The 22,584-nt window shown below is 47.4% G+C and overlaps 1 protein-coding gene across 1 annotated transcript in view; it reads left to right on the forward strand.

Moving 5' to 3' along the window:
* LOC147102087 (transmembrane protease serine 11B-like) overlaps positions 1-22,584 on the forward strand; it is a 53,231-nt gene that overhangs the window by 8,614 nt on the left and 22,033 nt on the right. Inside the window, exons 3-5 of the mRNA XM_085965068.1 lie at positions 2,852-2,919; positions 4,117-4,289; positions 12,147-12,179. Of these exons, the coding sequence (XP_085821194.1) occupies positions 2,852-2,919; positions 4,117-4,289; positions 12,147-12,179 (274 nt within the window). The remainder of the gene's footprint in view (positions 1-2,851; positions 2,920-4,116; positions 4,290-12,146; positions 12,180-22,584) is intronic.

Below are 22,584 nucleotides of genomic sequence, written 5' to 3' on the forward strand. Positions count from 1 at the left end.
ATAGCATTTACATACTTTCCTCATCACATCCAAACATCGTAAAATGAAGTACCTTTGAAGAACAGCTGTTGTGTAAATGAGCTCACAGCCATTCGGTAACGCTCCACAAACAGCAATGATGTGAACGACTAGCTAATCTATTTTTCTGGCAGTTTTGATTGAGGGGAAAATGTTGGCCAGGATACTAAGGCGGCTCCCTCTTTTTCGAATAGTGGCACGTGAACAGGCAGGCGGAACCTCGGTTTAACATCACATCTGAAGGACGGCACCTCCGACAATGCAGCGCTCCCTCAGTACTGCAGTGGAGTGTCAGCCTGGATGATGAGTTCAGGTCTGAGCGTGGAGCTTAAACCCACTACCTCAAGACCTAACTGAGCCAAGCTGACACAGTGAGCGGGGAGGGATTGCACGCACGGTGCTGGGAAATCTATTGTTACTATCACAGTGAAGAGAATAGGCTTTTACAGGAATGGGCCACATGAAATAAAGAGTTGGAAATGCACAGGACTACCAACACAGTTTGAAGAGAGTTGGAGAAAGGCTAAGTAAATCTTAAAGTATTGATTAGGTGACATCAAACTTGGGCCTTGTAGATTGTAGACGGAAGATAAGTCTGAGGGAGATAACAGTTCTGAGGACCTGGGGAAGAATGGATTAAAATAGGAGATGGTACAACAAGTCTTAATTTCAACAGTGAAAATAAGTAAGATGAAGACACAAAAAATGGTCCAAAACTTCATTACCCAAAGAGTGGTGAGAATGTGGAACTCACTACCACAGGGAGTGGTTGAAGCGACTAGTATAGATGCATTTAAGGGGAGGCTAGACAAGCATATGAGGGAGAAGGGAATAGAGGGTTATGCTGATAGATTTAGATGAGGAAAGACGGGAGGAGGCTCGAGTGGAGCATAGACGCTGGCATGGACTGGTTGGGCCGAATGGCCTGTTTCTGTGCCGTATATCCTATGTAATCCTGTGTAATCTGTAAAATAATGACCTGCATAATTAATACTAGGCAAGTAAAAATGGAAAAGAAAGGTAGATTCAGAATAGATTGTATGCTCAGTAATCAGGAGAACCATTACAATGCACGTTTGGTTGCCCATATGGCAACCATTTGCAGCACAATTACACAACTGCTGCGTCATTCCAATAGAATTCACCGCGAGTTAATCAATGACATTGCAGTAGCTGAGCCCTGCTTTTCATGGCAGAGGAACGCTAGTGGAACGAGAACACCTCCAATCGGTTGGTGTCACACTGTCCTGCCCGCTGGCTGCAGCAGGAAGTATGGTGGAAAGTGGCCAGTAGTTGAGAAAAAATGGGGTGAAAACAAAATATATAAATACTGGGTCACTTCACCTTCACAATTTGCACAGTACGCTTCAGCCCTCCAGCCATAAAATTGCTCTGCTCCACATTGTGAATCAAAAGGTAGGACATTTGGAAAATGGCTAAAAACACTAGCAGTGCTGTGATGCACAATGTTGGCACCAGCAATGATACATTTACACCCAACAGATAAGTTTTTATCCAGCAACAATGGTAGTGTTTGGGAGCTAGGGTTTGCTCTATGCATGGGGAGGTGATGGGGGCAGCTAATCACAAGAGGGATGGGTTGACCCTCTTTGGGATTGGTTTCTTGACTCAACGTACAAAGCGTTCGGTTGGTCCAACACTAGCTGAGAGCGGATATTAGCTCAAGCGCTGAAAATAGAAGAGAAAAACAAGGATTCAGCACAATAATTTATCCAATCTCCAATGTAACATGAACACCGATATTCAGGCAATACGATCAAGAGTGTTTCAACTTTGTGAACACCAAAATTGTCACTACCAAAAATTTGTATGACATTTGTATGTACAGGTACACGGTTTTCTCACTTATCAAGATAGGATTTCATGGATAACAAGCGATAAGAAAGTTAAGGGTATAAAATTTAAATATCTAGGAGATTGCTCCTCCAACATGGAATCTCCTCAATCTCCTGAATGTATTAGACAAGTGAAATTGGACAAACACCAGGTACTCTAGGGCCTTGTCCTGGAGGCTCACTCAACACAAGCTCCCCACAACCAACAACCTGGCAGGAGGAAGGGACAGATTAGCACAGGAGAGGAAATAAGCTAACAGTGACCTGCCTCAATCCAGGCTAAGACAGGGACCCCACTCACCAGGATCACTAGTTAGGCAAGACCCCTTGTTGCCCATAACTGAATCCCAGAGGTAAAACAGAATGAACTGTCTTGACTATTAAATATGAACTGTTGCCAATATATATAGTGGAAACCTGGAACTCTCTCCCCAAAAAGCTGTTAAGGCTCAGTTAATTGAAAATTTCAAAACTAAATTGATAGATTTTTGTTAGGCAATGGTATTAAGGGTTATGGAACCAAAGTGGGTAGATGGAGTTAAGATACAGATCAGCCATGATCTAATTGAATAGCGGAAAAAGCTTGAGTAACTGAATGGTCCACTCCTGTTTCCATGTTCCTAAGATGTCAATTAGTGGATGACAGTATATTTGTCAACACAGTTCCATGACCAGTGAGGTACTAGCACTGTTAGAAAGGTGGAAATTTCTGCCTACAAAGTTAAATTATGTTCCTGTTACAGTAATCAGGATCATTAACCTTTGCGTCTGTTACCATTAATCGAAGACTAATAAACATCAATATAATGAGCAATTAGTAGTCATCGGTCTCAGTTACTTGTACAATGATCCAGGAGGGTTTGGAAGCCTTACTAAAAACAGAATAATGCTCCGATGTTGCTGTTTTAATATTATTGTATTACTGTAGTGTCAAAATCCTGCACATGCTCTAATGACTCTATCTCTTCCCTCGTCAGATCAACCTCATATTGAAATTGTCTTCGCTGAGTGTGTTGTATCATGGCAGCTCTGTGTTTGCAATTAGGTAAGTCATATGCAGGCCTTATCTATTTTCCAACAGCATCCATAGAATTACATAGAATTTACAGCACAGAAACAGGCCATTCGGCCCAACTGGTCCATGCTGGTGTTTATGCTCCAATTGAGCCTCCTCTCACCCCTCTTCATCTCAGAGTCATGGAACATTACAGCACTGAAACAGGCTGTTCAGCCCATCGAGCCTGCGCTGGTGTCTTTCTCCACATGAGCCCCCTAGTCTTATCCCACTCTCCTGCTCACTCCCCGTGCCCGAATGAGTCATCTCTCCCAAGTAACTAATTCCCATTTCAAAGAATTTTAGTGGCAGAAAATTCCACATTTTAGCCATTTTGCTAACATCCTCTTTAAGTTGTCGTGTGATTATAAGAACATAAGAAATAGGAGCAGGAGTAGGCCAATCAGCCCCTCGAGCCTGCTCCGCCATTCAATAAGATCATGGCTGATCTGATCCTAACCGCCAATCCACTATCACAGAACCATCTCCTGAATCTAACAGAATTAGACACACGAAATAGGAGCAGGATCAGGCTACACGGCCCCTGGGCCCGCTCCGCTACCCACAGGGCCATGACTGATCCGAACCTAGACTCATGTCCAAATTCCTGCCCGCTCCCCGTAACCCTTAATTCCCTTTACTTCTAGGAAACTGTCTATTTCTGTTTTAAATTTATGTAATGATGTAGCTTCTACAGCTTTTTGGGGCAGCATATTCCATGGACCTACCACCCTCTGAGTGAAGTAGTTCCTCCTCATCCTCCTATCTTAAGTTTACGCCTTCTTTTACTGTGGAAACAATCTATCACTGTTTATTATATCATAACCTTTGAAGTCACCCCTTTACCTTCTCAGTTCCAGTGAAAAAGCCTTAACTTCTCAAGTCTCTCTTCATAACTATAATCCCTCATCCCTGGTGACATCGGAGTGAATGGCCACTGCACCTTTTTCATCACTTTTATATCCTTTCTACAAAAGGGGTCCAAAGCTATGCACAATTGTTATTTTTCTTTGATTAAAGGCCTTTTTTTCCACTCATTTGTGTGAATCATCTTCTAACCATTCTCAAAGGAGCCCTGTGAATGAATTGGCCAAGAGCCCAAGGTGTTTTCACTCCTCTGCATGCCTTAAGTTATTGAAATTCACTGGTCTTTGAAGATTTACCAGCTTTTCTCTTCTGTTTTTACAGCTCGGATTACACTACCGTGAGTTTCTGGCTGGATTGTTGTCTCCCAAATGGCAGTGAACTGGCTCTCAGTGCAACTAATGTCATGAATGCCTTCCTTGAAAATATTAACAACACAAATGTATTACAGAGCAGCTTCCCATCAACCATCAACGGTGATTCACTCGAGCTTCAAGGTAAGTCTTTGGATATTGGTTGGAATCTCCCTCCGCCTCCGCCTCCAATTCACAGTCAATGGTGGAACATCACCTGCAAGAGTTAGACCGTAGTTTGACAGAAATTTCAAACTGTTTATCAATATGGATATTTTTGCTCCTCCCGACTCCGTTGACTCAGTAAACCCTTGGCACATTTGTCAGGACACATTTAAGAGGCCCAGATATAAAGTGTGCTGCAGCACAGAAAAGTTATTTATCCTGAAGACTGGTGATGGCTTGAATATAAGAATATAGATATGCTTTTACAATATTCTAATACAGAACAAATACAGAACAGTAATAAAGAAAGACTTGCATTTCTACAGCGCCTTCCACGACCACTGGCCGTCCCAAAGCACTTTACAGCCAATGAAGTACTTTTTGAAGTGTGGTCACTGTTGTAATGTAGGAAACGCAGCAGCCAATTTGCACACAGCAAGCTCCCACAAACAGCAATGTGATAATTACCAGATAATCTGTTTTTGCGATGTTGGTTGAAGGATAAGTATTGGCCAGGACACCGGGGAGAACTCCCCTGCTCTTCTTCAAAATAGTGCCATGGGACCTTTTACGTCCACCTGAGAGAGCAAACGGAAAGACGGCAACTCCGCCAGTGCGGCACTGCACTGGAGTGTCAGCCTAGATTTTTGTGCTCAAGTCTCTGAAGTGGAACTTGAACCCACAACCTGCTGACTCTAGATGTGAGAGTGCTACCCACTGAACCACAGTTGACACATATGTAAATAGAATTGGTTTAAACCGTGTTCTCAAAAAGCCTGTCTTTTCCCCTCAATGATGGTCAAAACATTAGAGAAGAATGAATTTCAGGGCCGAAGACTTTGTACCCTGTACTGTAAATATAGGCACATGTAGATTATTAAATAAATAAGCTAGGTGGCTAATATTGAGTTTAAACAGGTGTTAGGATTGAAACACAGGCTTTTCATCACAATAGGGTGTAGTGTAAGAGGAGGAGATTGCTGAAATATAAAAGGCAATATGTTGCTATAGAGCATACACCAGAGGTTTTTTACAATAAAGCTATGGCTCGGGGAAAAGCAATGATAGGAAGTAACAGTATGGCATGAAAAGACATGAGGCCTCTCATCCCTGTCTAGCTATCTGTTCAAAGAGCTGGGCGCCATAAAGCACATCCAGCAGGAAGCAGACCATAAAGAAAATGGTATAAAAAGAGCTACAACATCTGACTCCGACAAGACCAGATTGGTGAATACAGCACTTTGATAAGCCATTCTCGTGATTTACCCCTAGCACAGATAGATTCAGACATGAGGCTGATGTGTACTAATCTGTATGGCATGCTAAACGGTGAATGTTTTGAAGAATGAATGAAGTTAATTCTCAGACATGTTCCTGTCTCTAGCTTTATGAATCTGTTAAAAGGATAAGGAAGGAATTATCCAACAGTTTGTCGTTAGAATAATACAACAGAGCCAGACTCCAGTAAAGAGAGAAACAATCGGGCAAATTCTCTGATAAATAAGAACATAAGAAGTAGGAGCAGGAGTAGGCCATACGGCCCCTCGGGCCTGCTCCGCCATTCAATAGGATCATGGCTGATCTGAACCTAGACTCACGTCCACTTCCCTGCCCGCTCCCCGTAACCCCTAATTCCCTTATCAGCTAGGAAACTGTCTATCTCCGTTTTTAATTTATTTAATGTCACAGCTTCCACAGGTCTCTGAGGTAGCAAATTCCATAGATTTACTACCCTCTGAGTGAAGAAGTTTCTCCTCATCTCAGTTTTGAAAGGGCAGCCCCTTATTCTAAGATTATGCCCCCTAGTTCTAGTCTCACCTGTTGTGTATGTACCTTTAAGAGAAGAACTGATTCTGTACTGCAGTACCGGCAGTGACCAGCCCTGTATATAAAGCCATAGCAGGCTTCTGTACTTCAGTCTTGAATTACTCTCTGTTCAGTAAATACCTGTTTTATTGTTCTCCTGCAGTCTGAGTATTATTGATCCTCGGACATTACACTGGCGACGGGCAGGTTTGAACTCACCTGCAGTACTGCATCACCTCACGGGGATCTTTTCCCTGAAGAGAAGCTTCTTGGAGGTCGAAGTCAGAACGGCGGGCATCGACCGCGGGCAACCGCCCAGGGATCCATCGGAGAGTTGCAGGGGAGGCTGTGGAGAGCTGGGCCTGGCTCCCCAGTCGAGGTGTTCCAGCAAGTCGTGCTGGTAGCAGGTAGTGCGCTGACCCTTCCGGACTGCGGCGGGCTCGGGCTCGATCGAGCGGCTCTGCAAAGGGGCCGTGCAGCGTCGTCGGGAGGAAAAGAGAGAGAGAGGGTGGAGCGCACAGGGCGCGGTCGGTGCTCAAGAACAGGGCAGCGTGGAGAGGATAGAACACGGGGAAGGAAAAGTGAGACGCGCCGAAGCCGCGGGTCGCCGCCATTACCCTGTAGAACGCTAGGAGCAGCGTGGCAACAAGGGGAAGAAGGAAAAGTGCGGGAGGTGCCATTTTATTCCATTGGGGAAGAAGGAAAAGCGCGGGAGGCGCCATTTTATTACATTGGGGAAGAAGAAAAAGCGCGGGAGGCGCCATTTTAAATCACCCAAGATGCCGAAGAGTGGCAGTATCACTGCTTTCGACAACGAGGTAGAAGACTGGACCACGTATGTGGAAAGAATTGAAGTGTACTGCAATGCCAATGAGGTGGCCAATGGAAAGAAGGCGTCTGTATTATTCAATTTGATGGGCGCGAGAACGTACAGCCTATTGTGGAATTTAATTACCCCAGCTAAACCAATGGAGAAAAGTTTTGAAGAGATTGTTAATATCTTACAGGAACACCTAAACCCTACACCGCTGCTGATACCAGAAAGATTCAAGTTCCATAAAAGAAACCAGCACAAAGATGAGAACAATGCTGACTATCTTATGGAACTACGCAAGTTATCGAAGCACTGCCAGTTCGGAGCAGGACTGGCAGACACCTTACGGGATAAGTTTGTCTGCGGGCTCCAGAGTGAAGGAACCCAGAAACGACTACTTTCGGAAAAGGACATGACGCTAGAACAGGCTTTCAGCGTGGCAGTATCCTACGAAGCAGCAGCACGGGGAGCTACGGAAATACAACAGAAACCACAAGAATACAGCACTAACGAAATGGCGTATGGAGCAGAAAAGTGCTATCGTTGCGGCAGAACAACCCACGATCAGAAGGACTGCTGGTTTAAGGACAAAGTATGCAGGCAATGCGGGAAAATGGGACATATAGCAAGAGTCTGCAGGTCGGGAAAGAAAACCAACACTACAAGAACTACTAAGGAAAAGTACAAGAAAGTAAAAAAAATGACAGACAGTAGTTCGGAAGATCAGGAGAGTGATAATGACTCCGGGAGCAGGAGACTAAGTTGTCTAAAGTTACACAACGTGATCGCAAAGGAGGATCACCGAACCATTTGGGTCACCCTCATGATAGCAGGGTTCCAAGTAAAGATGGAATTGGATACAGGATCAGCCCTAACTGTCATGAATCGACGAGACTATGAGCGGCTTTCCTCACACATACCCTTGAAGGACACGTCCATTGTATTGAAGACATACACGGGGCAAAAGTCTACCCCAGAGGAAAAATAAGGGTGCCAGTTGAATACAACGGCAAGGAAACACAGAAACTGAATCTATATATACTATCGGGTGGAGGACCACCACTATTGGGACGTGAATGGATCCGAAAAATACAATTGGATTGGCATTCCATTCAGGCGCTAACTGTGACTGATAAAAAGGATGATAACGTCACACCTGGACGACTGTCAAAAATTCTAACTGACGCGAAAGAGGTGTTCCAACAAGGACTTGGGACTCTAAAAGGAGTAACGGCAACGATAAAAATCGAAGATAACGCAAAACCAAAATTTTTTAAGGCCAGACCGGTACCTTACGCGATCCGCCCAGCCGTTGAAGCAGAGCTGGAGAGTCTGGAGCGTTCGGGTGTGCTGTCCAAGGTGGACTGGAGCGAGTGGGCCACACCCATCGTTCCTGTAATGAAGAAATCATTGAGCAGCACGCCTGGGGAACCGAAGTAGGTTCGCATCTGTGGGGACTTCAAGGTAACTGTGAACCCAGTCCTGCACACAGTACAATATCCACTTCCACGGATAGAAGATATTTTCGCCTCACTATCTGGAGGGAAACGCTTTACGAAGATTTATCTGGCCCAAGCGTATCTACAAATGGAGGTGGAAGAAGCATCTAGGAAATACCTCACGATAAACACTCACAAAGGCCTTTACAAGTACAATCGACTGGTATTCGGGGTAGCATCAGCCCTGGCTATTTGGCAGAGGGCGATGGAACAAGTCCTGCAAGGGATCCCGGGGACCCAGTGTTATTTGGACGACATCCTGGTTACGGGTGAAAATGACAGTGAACACCTTGCCAACCTGGAGCAGGTGCTCACGAGATTACAGGAATATGGGCTATGAGCCAACCGCCCCAAATGCGAGTTCTTCAGGAGACAAATCTCGTATTGTGGCCACATGATTGATGAGGAAGGGTTGCATAAGTCGCCGGACAAGATTGAGGCTGTAGTCAAGGCTCCAGCACCGGAAAATGTGTCGCAACTGAGGTCGTTCCTCGGGTTGGTGAACTACTATTATAACTTCTTGCCGAATTTATCTACAATTCTGCACCCACTGAACGCCCAACTGCAAACTGGAGTAACATGGAAATGGAGTGATGAGTGTAAGTGTGCCTTTCAGAAATGTAAATGCCTAATCACTTCCAAAGAAGTATTGGCCCACTACAATCCAACACTACCAATTCGGTTAGCATGTGATGTGTCTCCCTACGGCATCGGAGCGGTGCTGTCACACAAATTCCTTGACGTTTCAGAGAGGCCAATAGCCTTTGCGTCGCGCTCGTTAACCTCAGCCGAGCGTAACTACGCCCAGATTGACAGGGAGGCCCTCAGCCTGGTGTGGGGGGGTGAAGAAGTTCAATCACTATCTGCACGGGCAGAAATTCACCCTACTGACTGATCATCAGCCCCTGGTCTCCATTTTTAACCCAAAGAAGGGCGTTCCGGTGATGACGGCGCAACGGCTGCAAAGGTGGTCACTTTTTCCAGGGGCACATCAGTACGACATAGAGTACAAGGGTACGAAACAGCATGGAAACGCTGATGGGCTGTCGCGCCTACCGTTGCCTACGGTAGAGGAAGCACCTGCAGTGGACCCTGTTGAGATATTCCATGCGACCATAGTCGAATGTCTACCTGTTACAAACTCAAGTATAGAGAAGGAAACCCGAAATGACCCGACACTCTCTCGGGTCTATGATTTGACGGTGAAGGGATGGCCAGCACATGGCGACTCACTGTTGCCAGCATTCTCGCCAAGGAGAGAACAGCTGTCAGTGTGCCGGGGGACCTTGATGTGTGGATCCCGAGTGGTAATTCCACCCAAGTTGAGAGATGGAGTGCTCAATGAGCTTCATGAGGGTCATCTGGGAGGGGTAAAAATGAAGAGCCTAGCCAGGGCGTTTGTGTGGTGGCCGGGAATCGATAAAGAAATCGAGGATATGACCAAGGGATGCACAGGATGCCAGAAGGTCCAAAACGCTCCACCACAGGCCCCGCTACATCCATGGGAGTGGCCCTCTCATCTCCATGGCAATGGGTACACATTGATTTTGCTGGTCCATTTATGGACTCAATGTTCCTAATCGCTGTGGACGCCCATTCAAAATGGCCAGAGGTCATCAAAATGTCCTCCACCACCACGGAGAAAACTATTGCAGTCCTACGGACCATCTTCACCAGAAATGGCTTGCCAGAACAGATTTGCTCCGACAATGGGCCACAGTTTGTGTCCGAGGATTTCCGGAGGTTTCTGAGGAATAATGGGGTGAAACATTACACATCTGCCCCATATCATCCAGCCACAAATGGATTGGCTGAGAGGTTTGTTCAGACCTTTAAAAAGGCAATAAAGGCAATGCATAATGACAACATACCACTACAACACAAGGTGGATAATTTCTTGTTTGCTTACCGGAATGCGACACATGCAGTCACCAACCAAACTCCAGCCATAATGTTCTTCAACTGAAGGCTAAGATGTCGTCTGGATTTGCTCAAACCAAACATAAGACGAGATGTTGAGGATAAGCAATTCCAGCACATAAATGAGAAGCCAACCAGGAGCTTCAAGATAGGGCAACCAGTCTTGGCCCGCGACTACCGAACAGAAAAATGGCAGCCAGGAACGATATGCACACAGCAGGGACCACTAATGTATACAGTGGACGTTGGAGAGAGCATCGTGAGACGCCATGCTGACCAGATTCTAGAGTCACAGGAACAAGCCAAACCCATACCACGAGCAGGTGCACCTGGTAATCAACCCGAAGTACAGATTGCGTCTACCTCAGAAGCAGTGGTATTAGAAGCTGACGAACCAACCAATGACAATGAGCCAGAATCAACTCCGCCGCAAGAACAGGATACTCGAGAAAGGCGTTATCCAGTCAGGATCAGGAAGCCTCCTCAAAGACTGAACTTATAAATGATTATTTCAGTTGAGGTATATAGTACAGAGAAAATTGTAATTGTAATTAGTTATTATTTAGTTGTTAAATGAATGTTATGTACTGTTTATCTAAAAGGGGAGGAATTGTTGTGTATGTACCTTTAAGAGAAGAACTGATTCTATACTGCAGTACCGGCAGTGGCGACCCCTGTATATAAAGCCATAGCAGGCTTCTGTACTTCAGTCTTGAATTACTCTCTGTTCAGTAAATACCTGTTTTATTGTTCTCCTGCAGTCTGAGTATTATTGATCCTCGGACACTACATCACCCATCAGTGGAAACATCCTCCCCGCATCTGGCGCTTCCAGTGAGCAACCGCACTTGAACGGCGTGCGGGTCAGGGACGCGGCTGCAGAGCTCTCGTCCTGATTCTCCAACCCACACAGGTGCCTGCTGGGAGCCGGAGCTCGAGCAATTCACCCTTCTGCACTTTACGGCAAATGACTATTAAGCGTCAGTTTGGCTCAGTGGCTGCGCGTTTGCATTTGAGCCAGTGGATTGTGGGTTCATAGCCCCATTAAGGTGCAGTTCTATAAGAATCTTTCCAAGATAGAAAATGAGTCATTTAGAAACAAAAAAAAGGCAACATTCAGAGAGAGAGAGCTTCAAAGCCAGGCCTTCGTATTGTTCTGAGGACAGCACTGGCATGAATAGGCCTAGCTGGCAAAAAAGGTTAACACTAGTCCTTGAGAACTAACCCGCGACAATTCTTCAGTACTTCCTGAGAAGAGAGTGTTGGAGGAATACATAAAGCGCAACTTGTGCTGATCCCATCCCTGAGCCACCATTTTGTCAACTTCTGTACGGAGGCCTTGTTAGGTTTACAATCCACTTTCTTACGCAAATGGGATCACAAACAATCATACTGGTGGCATCATCCCAAGTATGCGATCTGCTACTTAAGGGGCACTTATACAGAAGCTAAGCTGTTGCCAAAGGGGTAGTGCCCTTTTAACTTTATATACTATGCACCTCACTTTGAAGTCGGATTTACAGACATCCATGTAAGCTAACAGAGTGACATTAATACTCAACAATAAAACCATCATAAATCACCTGTTGATAGGGTGAGATGAAGTAAGATGGGAGGAGGCGTGTGTGGAGCATAAACACCGGCATAGACCAGTTGGGCCGAATAGCCAGTTTCTGTGCTGTAAATTCTATGTAATCAACATATTTAATAATTATGCAAATGAAACAGACACTATTAGAGTTTAATTTATGGCACCCATAAATGCTTTCTTAATTGTAGCTTTCTTTATTTTCACAGAAATACAAAAAGCTCAGCTCTACAATTTCACAGGTAAGTACTATACTCATAGCACATGGGGCATGCACCTGAGCTTTCAATACTCTGCTTTCAGTGCATTTGGGTCACAATACTTTCCTCCACAGTCGCTTTTTTTTAGGACTCTCTAGCCAGTTAGTCCACTCAGATCAGCCTGAACTAGCATAATGAAAGATGGTAGAGCAGTTACAACTTAAAGACATCACTACAACACAAATTAGCCCTGCTCTCTGCAGTAGCAATATCATTGGAGAACCTGAAAATTGAGATGTGAGAACATAAGAACAAAAGAAATAGGAGCAGGAGTCGGCCATTCGGCCCCTCGAGCCTGCTCCATCATTCAATAAGGTCATGGCTGAACTTCTACATCAATGCCACTTTCCCGCACTATCCCCATACCCCTTGATTCCCATAGTGCCCAAAAATCTATCGCGCTCAGTCTTGAAAATACTCAATGACTGAGCATCCACAACCCTTGTGGTAGAGAATTACAAAGATTCACAACCCTCCGAGTGAAGAAATTTCTCCTCATCTCAGTCCTAAATGGCCAACCCCTTATTCTTAGACTATGGCCGCAAATTTAATAGTGCTGAGGGGGTGGGTTTGGAGGCGGGTCCACTGTCAAAATAGCAAAGATTGACAGCAAATATTACAAGACCATAATTCTACCAACGACATAAGCATTATCACAGCTTTTTATTTTCTGATGATGTTGGAGAGTAAAACCTATTGTTTGTTCCAATTTGAAGCAGCGAGTTTGGTCCAGCAATTGCACATGTGCAGGATGGAGCAGCTTCCTAGGGGAATGGCCTCGGGTCCTGGGCAATGTGCGGGAGGGAGCAGCTTCCTAGGGGAATGGCCTCGGGTCCTGGGCAATGTGCGGGAGGGAGCAGCTTCCTAGGGGAATGGCCTCGGGTCCTGGGCAATGTGCGGGAGGGAGCAGCTTCCTAGGGGAATGGCCTCGGGTCCTGGGCAATGTGCAGAAGGGAGCAGCTTCCTAGGGGAATGGCCTCGGGTCCTGGGCAATGTGCAGAAGGGAGCAGCTTCCTAGGGGAATGGCCTCGGGTCCTGGGCAATGTGCGGAAGGGAGCAGCTTCCTAGGGGAATGCCCTCAGATCCTGGGCAATGTGTGGAAGGAGCAGCTCCCTAGGGGAATGGCCTCGGGTCCTGGGCAATGTGCAGGAGGGAGCAGTTTCCTAGGGGAATGGCCTCAGGTCCTGGGCAATGTGCAGGAGGGAGCAGCTTCCTAGGGGAATGCCCTCAGGTCCTGGGCAATGTGTGGAAGGAGCAGCTCCCTAGGGGAATGGCCTCAGGTCCTGGGCAATGTGCAGGAGGGAGCAGCTTCCTAGGGGAATGCCCTCAGGTCCTGGGCAATGTGCAGGAGGGAGCAGCTTCCTAGGGGAATGGCCTCAGGTCCTGGGCAATGTGCGGGAGGGAGCAGCTTCCGAGGGGAATGGCCTCAGATCCTGGGCAATGTGTGGGAAGGAGCAGCTCCCTAGGGGCATGCCCTCAGATCCTGGGCAATGTGCGGGAGGGAGCAGCCCCCTAGGGGAATGGCCTCAGATCCTGGGCAATGTGTGGAAAGGAGCAGCTTCCTAGGGGAATGGCCTCAGATCCTGGGCAATGTGCAGGAGGGAGCAGCTCCCTAGGGGAATGGCCTCAGATCCTGGGGAATGTGTGGGAAGGAGCAGCTTCCTAGGGGAATGGCCTCAGGTCCTGGGCAATGTGCAGAAGGGAGCAGCTTCCTAGGGGAATGGCCTCAGGTCCTGGGCAATGTGCAGGAGGGAGCAGCTCTCTAGGGGAATGGCCTCAGATCCTGGGGAATGTGTGGGAAGGAGCAGCTTCCTAGGGGAATGGCCTCAGATCCTGGGCAATGTGTGGAAAGGAGCAGCTTCCTAGGGGAATGGCCTCAGATCCTGGGGAATGTGTGGGAAGGAGCAGCTTCCTAAAATCATTAATAAAAGTTGCCAGTGTGGGTTCACACATTTGGCCTGAAGTTACACCGTGTGATACCAACGCAGTGACATTTAATGAATGTATCTCTGGAAAAAAAAATTCTCTGACATTTTAGCCAACCTGTTTTTTTTTAAGATAGGTTAGCGTATCTGTTAAAAAAGTCAAAAGAGATAAACACCTTGAGCATGTTAGTATCACATGGTGTGATTTTAGGGCTTGCGCCACATGTGGTAGTGTACCGGTATTTAAACAGATCAACCTTTCGTTGCTGTCGTTTTCCTGAGATTCTTCTGCCCCCATTAACCACCTGATTCTTTTAATTATGAGTGTGTGGCAGGCCAGCCGGTGGACATTCTCAATGCCAATTCTTTAGCACGCTAAGGGGCATGCTGAGTGACCGAGGGCAAGATTCCTTCCTGAGCTGTTCCTCCAGATGATCCAAATAAACAAATTCCTCCCTAAATGACCAAGGTTGCAACTCAACTTCTTAGAGCCAGGAATCCAGCACCCTACTGTTTGGTTCTGGGCACCTTTGGGAGCATTAACTTTTGCCTATAACTGCTGCAATTGCTATACAGCTGTAATCCTTATTTCCAGGAACAGAAGAGTGTCGAATGTGCTCAAAGAAAGGCTTGTTAGGAAAGAAGCTTTTTGTACAAAAGCCACCATAAAAAGCAATCAACCAATTTGTTGCCACAAACAGTGAAGTATATTGAGTGTCAGTGGTGCCTTTGCTGAACAGAAGGTCATGTGTTTCCAGTCACAGTTCCTCATGCTAGGTTACTAATCTCAAATGTGCTACTATGAACAAAAGCTAATCAGAGGTCAATGCCCTACTACTGACTGCATCAGCAGCACTCCAGTTAGCACCAAGGTAAGGTTCGGTATCGGTGATTACAGTGATATATACCAGGAATGTCCTCGGGCGTCTCCCGCTCTCCTGCCGTAACATTGGTGGAATTTCTGCAGGGCGGGGTTTCCGCCAAACGTCTGCTGAAGTTCCGGCATGGAGCGGGAGAAACCTCCCGGAAATACAGTAATGTCAAAATGTGACTGATACCTAGTATAAATCAACAGAACCTAAATCATAAGCAGAGTAATCAACATCATGTCAGCTGCTTCCTCTTAAGACCACAAAGATCAGCACAGATAAAGGAAGCCATTCAGTCCATCATCCTCATCCTTCTTCTGTCCCATCTCATAGTTGTAAAGTCTTTGGGTTGTGCAGTTAATAACGACACAGACTTCAGGAGTAACAAACAAACAGGACTTTACTATTCGAAGGTCAGGGCAAATCTGCCCTATAAATCATGCCACAGCACTTATATACCGGTGTGGTCACCGTCGGTATTACCGTATACAGAAGCCAAACAAGTAGTGCCACACCTAAAATAGTTCTCTTAAAGGTGAACAGTTACATACAATAGTCTCTTAAAGGTAGACGGTTACATACACTACAATCCTCCCTTTTTAGCTTACAACATACTATTTCTCATTAACATACATATATTCAGCTTCAGGTAAACAATTTACAGATATAGTCTCTGTGGGAAACAGTTCACAGGTTCAGTTTCTGTGGGAACAGTGTATAGATTCAGTCTCTAGTCTTGACTCGGTCCGAACAACATCGCTGTGGTGTAGCCGGTTCACATTGCTAGCGTGACTCCTCCACTAGTCTTCCCCTTGACGTAACAGCTTGAACTTTCGTCCTGCTGAACCAGCAATGCTGACTTTTACAAACAGCTGTATTGCCTTGGTAATTTTTCTTACTTTCCAACTGATCTATCTCCCTTTGTAGGGCCCACGTGCATGATCTGGTAGGAGTGATAATGATTTTGATGGTTATCATCTTCTGCTTCTTCTTTTTCTTTTCTGCTTCTTGGAGACTCCCGGGGCTCCCTTATCAGCTGCCAGCTGTAGCGCCACCATCTCTCTATGTTCCTTAGACTTTAAGTGCTTCATCCTGATTTCTGCACTTTGGGAGTTTTCATCACAAGCTGGGCAGACCAGATCCTCGTAATATTCACTGTCACTCAACAGGTCATGGTAATATTCGGTGTCGTCCTGAGCTAGTCTAGCGAGAGGGCCTGCTACTTCTTCCGTACCCAACTGGACGTTAGCCGACTGTTGTTCCCTCCCTAGACATCTTTCCTGAAGAGACTTCTTCATGCGTTCATATTCATCTCGCTCTTCCTGGGTTTCCTGCCAATCCTTCACTAATGACCTCGTTTGTGATTTCAATACTTCCCCTTCCCTCGGGGATTGATTGATCAGGCTATTCAATCCTTCTACTGGAGCAGCTGTTTCCACCTTCTGCTGTTCACATAGACGTGATTCAGCGTACTTTTGGCATCCCTGTAAAATCTGTGTTGCAACCTCAGCTATTTCCATAACTTTTGAGAGCTCCGAACTCCTTCCCTTTGAAGATTGAAGCTCGTGTTCAGATTGTTCCCATTGTAGATTCTTGTCCTTCAGCATATGAAGGAGTTGGCTGACCATTAACTCTTCCACGGGAACACTGTGGGTCAGAGTCTTCTCCATTTCATCCACCTTTTCCTCCAATGCTTTCACCTTCTTTTCCTCTTGTACTTTGGCTTCCAGCGCTCGGAGAAGTTGCGCCTTGATGCTCTCTAGCTCATGTTCAGAGGCCATTCTTACAGTCTCTGTGTTTCTTACAGTTCCCTTTTCTTCCACTGAACGGATTCCCAGTTGAATCTGTTCTTCAAGTTGTTGAATCTCGGTCATTGCCGCCCCATATTTGTCTTGGGTTTCCTTTAATATTTTTATGAGTTCTTGTACATCTTGTCTTTCAGGTTCTGCCATGTCTTTCACCTCTAATTTCTCATCTATGGATGGAACTTCTACCGATGAGCCTGTCCTGGCCTTGAGCTCATCAAGAATTTCCTGCAGCCTTTGGACTTCTTGCTCATGTTCAACCTTCAGTTGCTCATATGCTTCCACTGAAACTAGCTTTTCGGAGGTTGCCGAGTTAACCCCTTCCAGAATTGTAGCCTGGGCCTGTTCATACTGTTCTTTCAACTTCTCACACTCTGCTTGTAAGGAGTCGTAGAGAAGAACTGGAATAAAATCCTGGCTTCCTGCAGATTCCTCTTCATTTGCTTCTTCCTGCAAATATTCTAACTCCTGAACAGCATAAGGGAGATGTGATCGGTAATTGGTCACGATGGCTCTATGGTCGCTCTCTGCTTGAACTAGCTGCTTCTGTTGTCTTTCCAGATTCTCCCATTCGGTGTCATAGAACTTTTTCATTGTTTTCATCTCTTGTACGAGACGGTAACTCAATTGTTCTAATTGTTGTCGTAATTTGAAATAAGTTTGAGTCCGAGCTCGGTGTTCTTCCGTCATGGATATGTCCGTAACTTGAACAGGCTCAGAATTTTCTGTCGAACTAGGTTGTCGTTGTTCGGTGGAGTTCTGTTCTGAAACTTTGTTCTTCTCTGGAGCATAAGCCTTTATGCATGCCTTCGTTTTTCCAACCTTCGTCGGCAAGTCCATTTCAGCCTTGTCTTTCATATTTGGGTTGGTCTTATCGTCATCCGTTTCAGAATCTGAGCTGATTGTCTGCACCGAGTCCTCACTCATTATGGCTATTAGATAGTGCCATTCCATGTCTATTTTCTTGATCCACTCCCGTCCTAGAAGTGGTGGTCCTCCCTCATGTAGTACGTATAAGTTCATTCTTGGGTGTTCTTTACCCCTATCTCTCACTTTGACTCTTATCTTTCCCATGGGGTATACTTTATGCCCCGTGTATGTCTGCAATACGAACTTGGTATCTCTTAAGGGTATATGTGAGAATAGCCGGTGGTAATCCCTTCGATTTATGACTGATAGAGCTGATCCAATGTCCAACTCCATTTTCACTTGGATTCCAGCTATTTTTAGCATGACCCAGATAGTTTGTAGGTCAGCTTCCTTACTCACATTGTGAATTCTCAGACTACCCAGCTCCTGGCCGTTTGGGTCTGAGTCTGAATTCTGTTCGTCTGAACTCTTCTCAGCCACCTGGTGTACCTTGTTGTACTTTTCCTGTGATGGCTTCCTTTGGTTGTTGGTCCTTTGGTTGTTGGTCTTCTTCCCTGACCGGCATACCTTAGCTATGTGACCCAGTTTGCCACATTTCCTACATTCCTGGTTCTTAAACCAGCATTGGTTCTGGTCGTGTGTTGTCTTCCCACAACGATAGCATTTTGTTGTTGTCGAGGTAATTTGATCCACACTTAGTGCTGCTGTCTTTAGCTGCATTTCCGCAGTTCCCTTCGCTGTGGCTTCGTGCGATGCTGCAATAAGGACAGCCCTGTCAAGTGTAAGGTCGTTCTCTTCGAGTAGTCGCTTTTGCGTTCCTTCCTTTGCCAACCCGCACACGAACTTGTCTCGCAATGCCTCTGTCAGATTCCCTCCAAACTGGCAGTATTTCGCTAGTCTACGCAGTTCGACCAAGTATTCTGCGTTGCTTTCGTCTTTCCGTTGCGTTCTCGCATAGAATTTGAATCGTTCAGCCAACATCAACGGTGTAGGGTTCAAGTGGTCCTTCAGGACAGCCACAATATCATCGAAAGTCTGATCCGCCGGTTTAGCTGGTGCTAGTAGATGCTTCAAGAGCCCGTATGTCTTTGCGCCCATCGAGTTCAGCAAGGTTATAGCTTTGTCATCTTCTTCTATTTTATTGGCCTCACAATAGATCTCAATGCGTTCCACGTACGTGGCCCAGTCTTCTACTTCGGAATTAAACTCGTTGATGTTACCACGCTTAGGCATCTTCCTCTCTTTGGGAACAACACAAGTATTTCTTTAAATTATTATTTCTTTTTTTTTCTAAGATGGCGGTTTTCCCGCAAAAATGGCGGTTTCCCGCTCTTATCTTCTCTCCCCGCCCACTTCAATGGTGGTTTCCCGCTTCTGTCTTCTTCCCCGCCTAATGGCGGTGATGCATTATCAATTGCTACAAAAGACTGGAGATTGAGAAAGTAATAAACAGGCTTTTATTACCAAAGAACAGAGCATGCCTCTTGTGGTTGCCTGGTATCCAAAAGGGCCGGAGGCTTCTGAGCAGCGACCTTTATACCCAGCCATGAGGGTGGAGCCAGGGGCGGAGTCAGCTGAGGCATGCACAGACAAGTACAACAATATGCAAGAGTGAACAACAGTACTAACAGTGAACAACAGTACTAACAACAGTGGTGAACAACAATACTAACAACAGTGGTTTACCACATTCACCCCTTGTTTAGAATTGAGTCTGGCGGGGTGAAGTGCACTAAAAATTTGTGTACTGAAGTCTATCAGGAGGCCTTGTAAGCCGTCCTGAGCGTCGCAGCAGCGGCGGTGATGGTGCAGCATCCAACGTTGAACCCGGTGTCTCGTTCAGAGGAGGTGTAGCAGGTGGCGGACCCTGGGGCTGCTGCATGCCGTCTACAGGGGTCAGAGCATGGGTAATGGGAGGTAGCGATGGTGGTCTCTCAGAGGCACCCGAAGGTGCGAGGTCTCGTGCGGGGACTGTGTCCTGGGGGTAGGCAGGAGTAGCGGTGGGTGGCGAAGAGGGTGTTTCAGGAGCACCTGCAGGTGCGAGGTCTCGAATGGAGACTGTGTCCTCCCGCCCGTCCGGGTACACCACGTAAGCATACTGCGGGTTGGCGTGGAGGAGGCTCACCCTCTCGACCAGGGGGTCCGCCTTATGGGTCCTCACGTGCTTCCGCAGTAGGACGGGACCTGGAGAAGTCAGCCATGTTGGTAGCGAAATCCCCGACGTGGACTTCCTGGGGAAGGAGAACATTCTCTCGTGAGGAGTGGCATTGGTGGGTGTACAGAGCAGCGACCGAATGGAATGGAGCGCCGCAGGGAGGACCTCCTGCCAGCGGGAGGTCGGAAGGCCCTTAGATTTTAAGTTTAAAAGGACTGCCTTCCAGACTGTCGCATTCTTCCTTTCCACCTGGCCGTTACCCCGGGGGTTGTAGCTGGTGGTCCTGCTTGTAGCAATGCCTCTCGCGAGCAGGTACTGCCGAAGTTCGTCGCTCATAAAAGATGAGCCCCTGTCGCTATGGATATAGCTAGGGAAACCGAACAAGGCGAAGAGGTCATTCAGACATTTAATGACCGTGGTACTGGTCATGTCCGAGCAAGGGATGGCAAACGGGAAACGGGAATACTCATCAATTATATTGAGGAAGTACACATTGCGGTCAGAGGAGGGGAGGGGCCCTTTAAAATCGATGCTCAGCCGCTCGAAGGGGCGCGTGGCTTTGATCAGGCTCGCTCTGTCTGGCCTATAAAAATGCGGCTTGCACTCGGCACAGATCTGGTAGTTCCTGGTCATGGTCCTGACCTCCTCGATGGAGTAGGGCAGGTTACGGGATTTGATAAAATGGAAGAACCTGGTGACCCCCGGGTGGCAGAGGTCATTGTGGAGGGTCTGTAGTCTATCAACCTGCGCGTTGGCGCATGTACCACGTGATAGGGCATCTGGGGGCTCATTGAGTTTCCCGGGCCAGTACAAGATATCGTAATTGTAGGTGGAGAGTTCGATTCTCCACCTTAAGATCTTGTCATTCTTGATTTTGCCCTGCTGCTTATTATGAAACATAAAAGCCACTGAACGCTGGTCAGTGAGCAGGGTAAATCGTTTTCCGGCCAGGTAATGCCGCCAATGTCGCACGGCTTCCACAATGGCCTGGGCCTCCTTTTCGACAGAGGAGTGTCGAATCTCGGGGCCCTGGAGGGTCCTTGAGAAAAAGGCCACGGGTCTCCCCGCCTGGTTAAGGGTTGCAGCTAGGGCAAAGTCGGATGCGTCGCTCTCCACTTGAAAAGGGAGGGACTCATCCACAGCGTGCATTGTGGCCTTCGCAATGTCTCCTTTTATGAGAGTGAAGGCTGCACAGGCCTCTGCTGTCAGGGGGAAGGAGGCGAACTTGATGAGGGGTCGGGCTTTATCCGCATAGTTGGGCACCCACTGAGCATAGTAAGAGAAAAACCCCAGGCATCTCTTCAGTGCTTTCTGGCAGTGGGGGAGGGGGAGCTCCATAAGGGGGCGCATTCTATCGGGGTCTGGGCCGATGACTCCGTTCTCCACTACGCAGCCAAGAATAGCAAGGCGCGTAGTACGAAACATACATTTGCCTTTGTTGTATGTGAGATTCAGCCGCTGGGCCGTCCGGAGGAATTTCTCTAGATTAACGTCGTGGTCCTGCTGGTCGTGGCCGCAGATGGTGACGTTGTCTAGATATGGGAAAGTGGCCTGGAGCGCGTTCTGGTCAACCATCCGGTCCATCTCCCGTTGGAAGACAGAAACTCCGTTGGTGACGCCGAAGGGAACTCTGAGAAAGTGATAGAGCCGACCGTCAGCTTCAAAAGCTGTGTACTGGCGGTCCTCAGCCCTGATGGGGAGCTGGTGGTATGCCGACTTCAGATCAATCGTCGAGAACACCCGGTATTGTGCTATCTGATTGACCATGTCAGATATGCGGGGGAGTGGATATGCATCCAGCTGGGTGTAGCGGTTGATCGTCTGGCTGTAGTCAATAACTAGGCGCTGTTTGCCGCCAGCCTTCACCACCACCACTTGTGCTCGCCATGGGCTATTGCTCCTCTCGATAATCCCTTCCTTCAGGAGTCTCGCTACCTCGGATTTAATGAAACCCCTATCCCCGGCACTGTAACGCCTACTTTTGGTAGCGATGGGCTTACAGTCGCGGGTGAGGTTAGCGAACAAGGAGGGGGGGGAGACTTTAAGGGTGGAGAGGCTGCAAATGGCGCGCGGCGGGCGATTTAAAAACTGCTGGCTGCAGACTGTGAGAGGGGGGAGGGGTCCACCGTACGCTAAAGTGACACTCTTAAGGTGGCACTGAAAATCCAACCCCAGTAGGACGGCAGCGCAGAGATGGGGCAGGACCAGAAGTTTAAAATTTTTGTATTCAGTACCCCGCACTGAAAGAGTCACCATACAGTAGCCACCGACTTCCGCTGACTGGGCTTTGGAAGCCATAGAGATGCGATGACGCGTCGGCAGGACCAGGAGAGAGTAACTGCGCACCGTGTCGGGGTGTATAAAACTCTCCGTGCTCCCGCTGTCAAAAAGGCAGGTAGTGGCGCGGCCGTTTACCGTAATGTCCATCATGGACCTGGACAGTTGATGCGGGAGAGATTGATCCAGCGTCACGGAAGCCAGCGTATGTTCAAGTGCGTCGATGCGGTCGTCCGATGAGGCGGTGGTGGAATCCGGGTCCCCCGTAACCGAAGTCGGAGGCGTCCAAGATGGCGGACAAAATGGCGGCGCCCACGGTCCCGATCCCCACGCGGCTGGGGGAGCCCAAGATGGCGGACAAGATGGCTGCGCCCACGGTTCGCACGTGGCACTGCTGGCGTTAGCGGTCTTCCCTTTGCAGACGCTAACGTAGTGACCTTTCTTCCCGCAGCCGGAGCAGGTAGCATTCTTCGCGGGGCAGCGTGC

This window comes from Somniosus microcephalus, chromosome 22 (assembly GCF_052327205.1).
Source record: "Somniosus microcephalus isolate GS21.2 chromosome 22, FLI_Smic_1.0, whole genome shotgun sequence".
In the NCBI taxonomy this organism is placed as follows: Eukaryota; Metazoa; Chordata; class Chondrichthyes; order Squaliformes; family Somniosidae; genus Somniosus; species Somniosus microcephalus.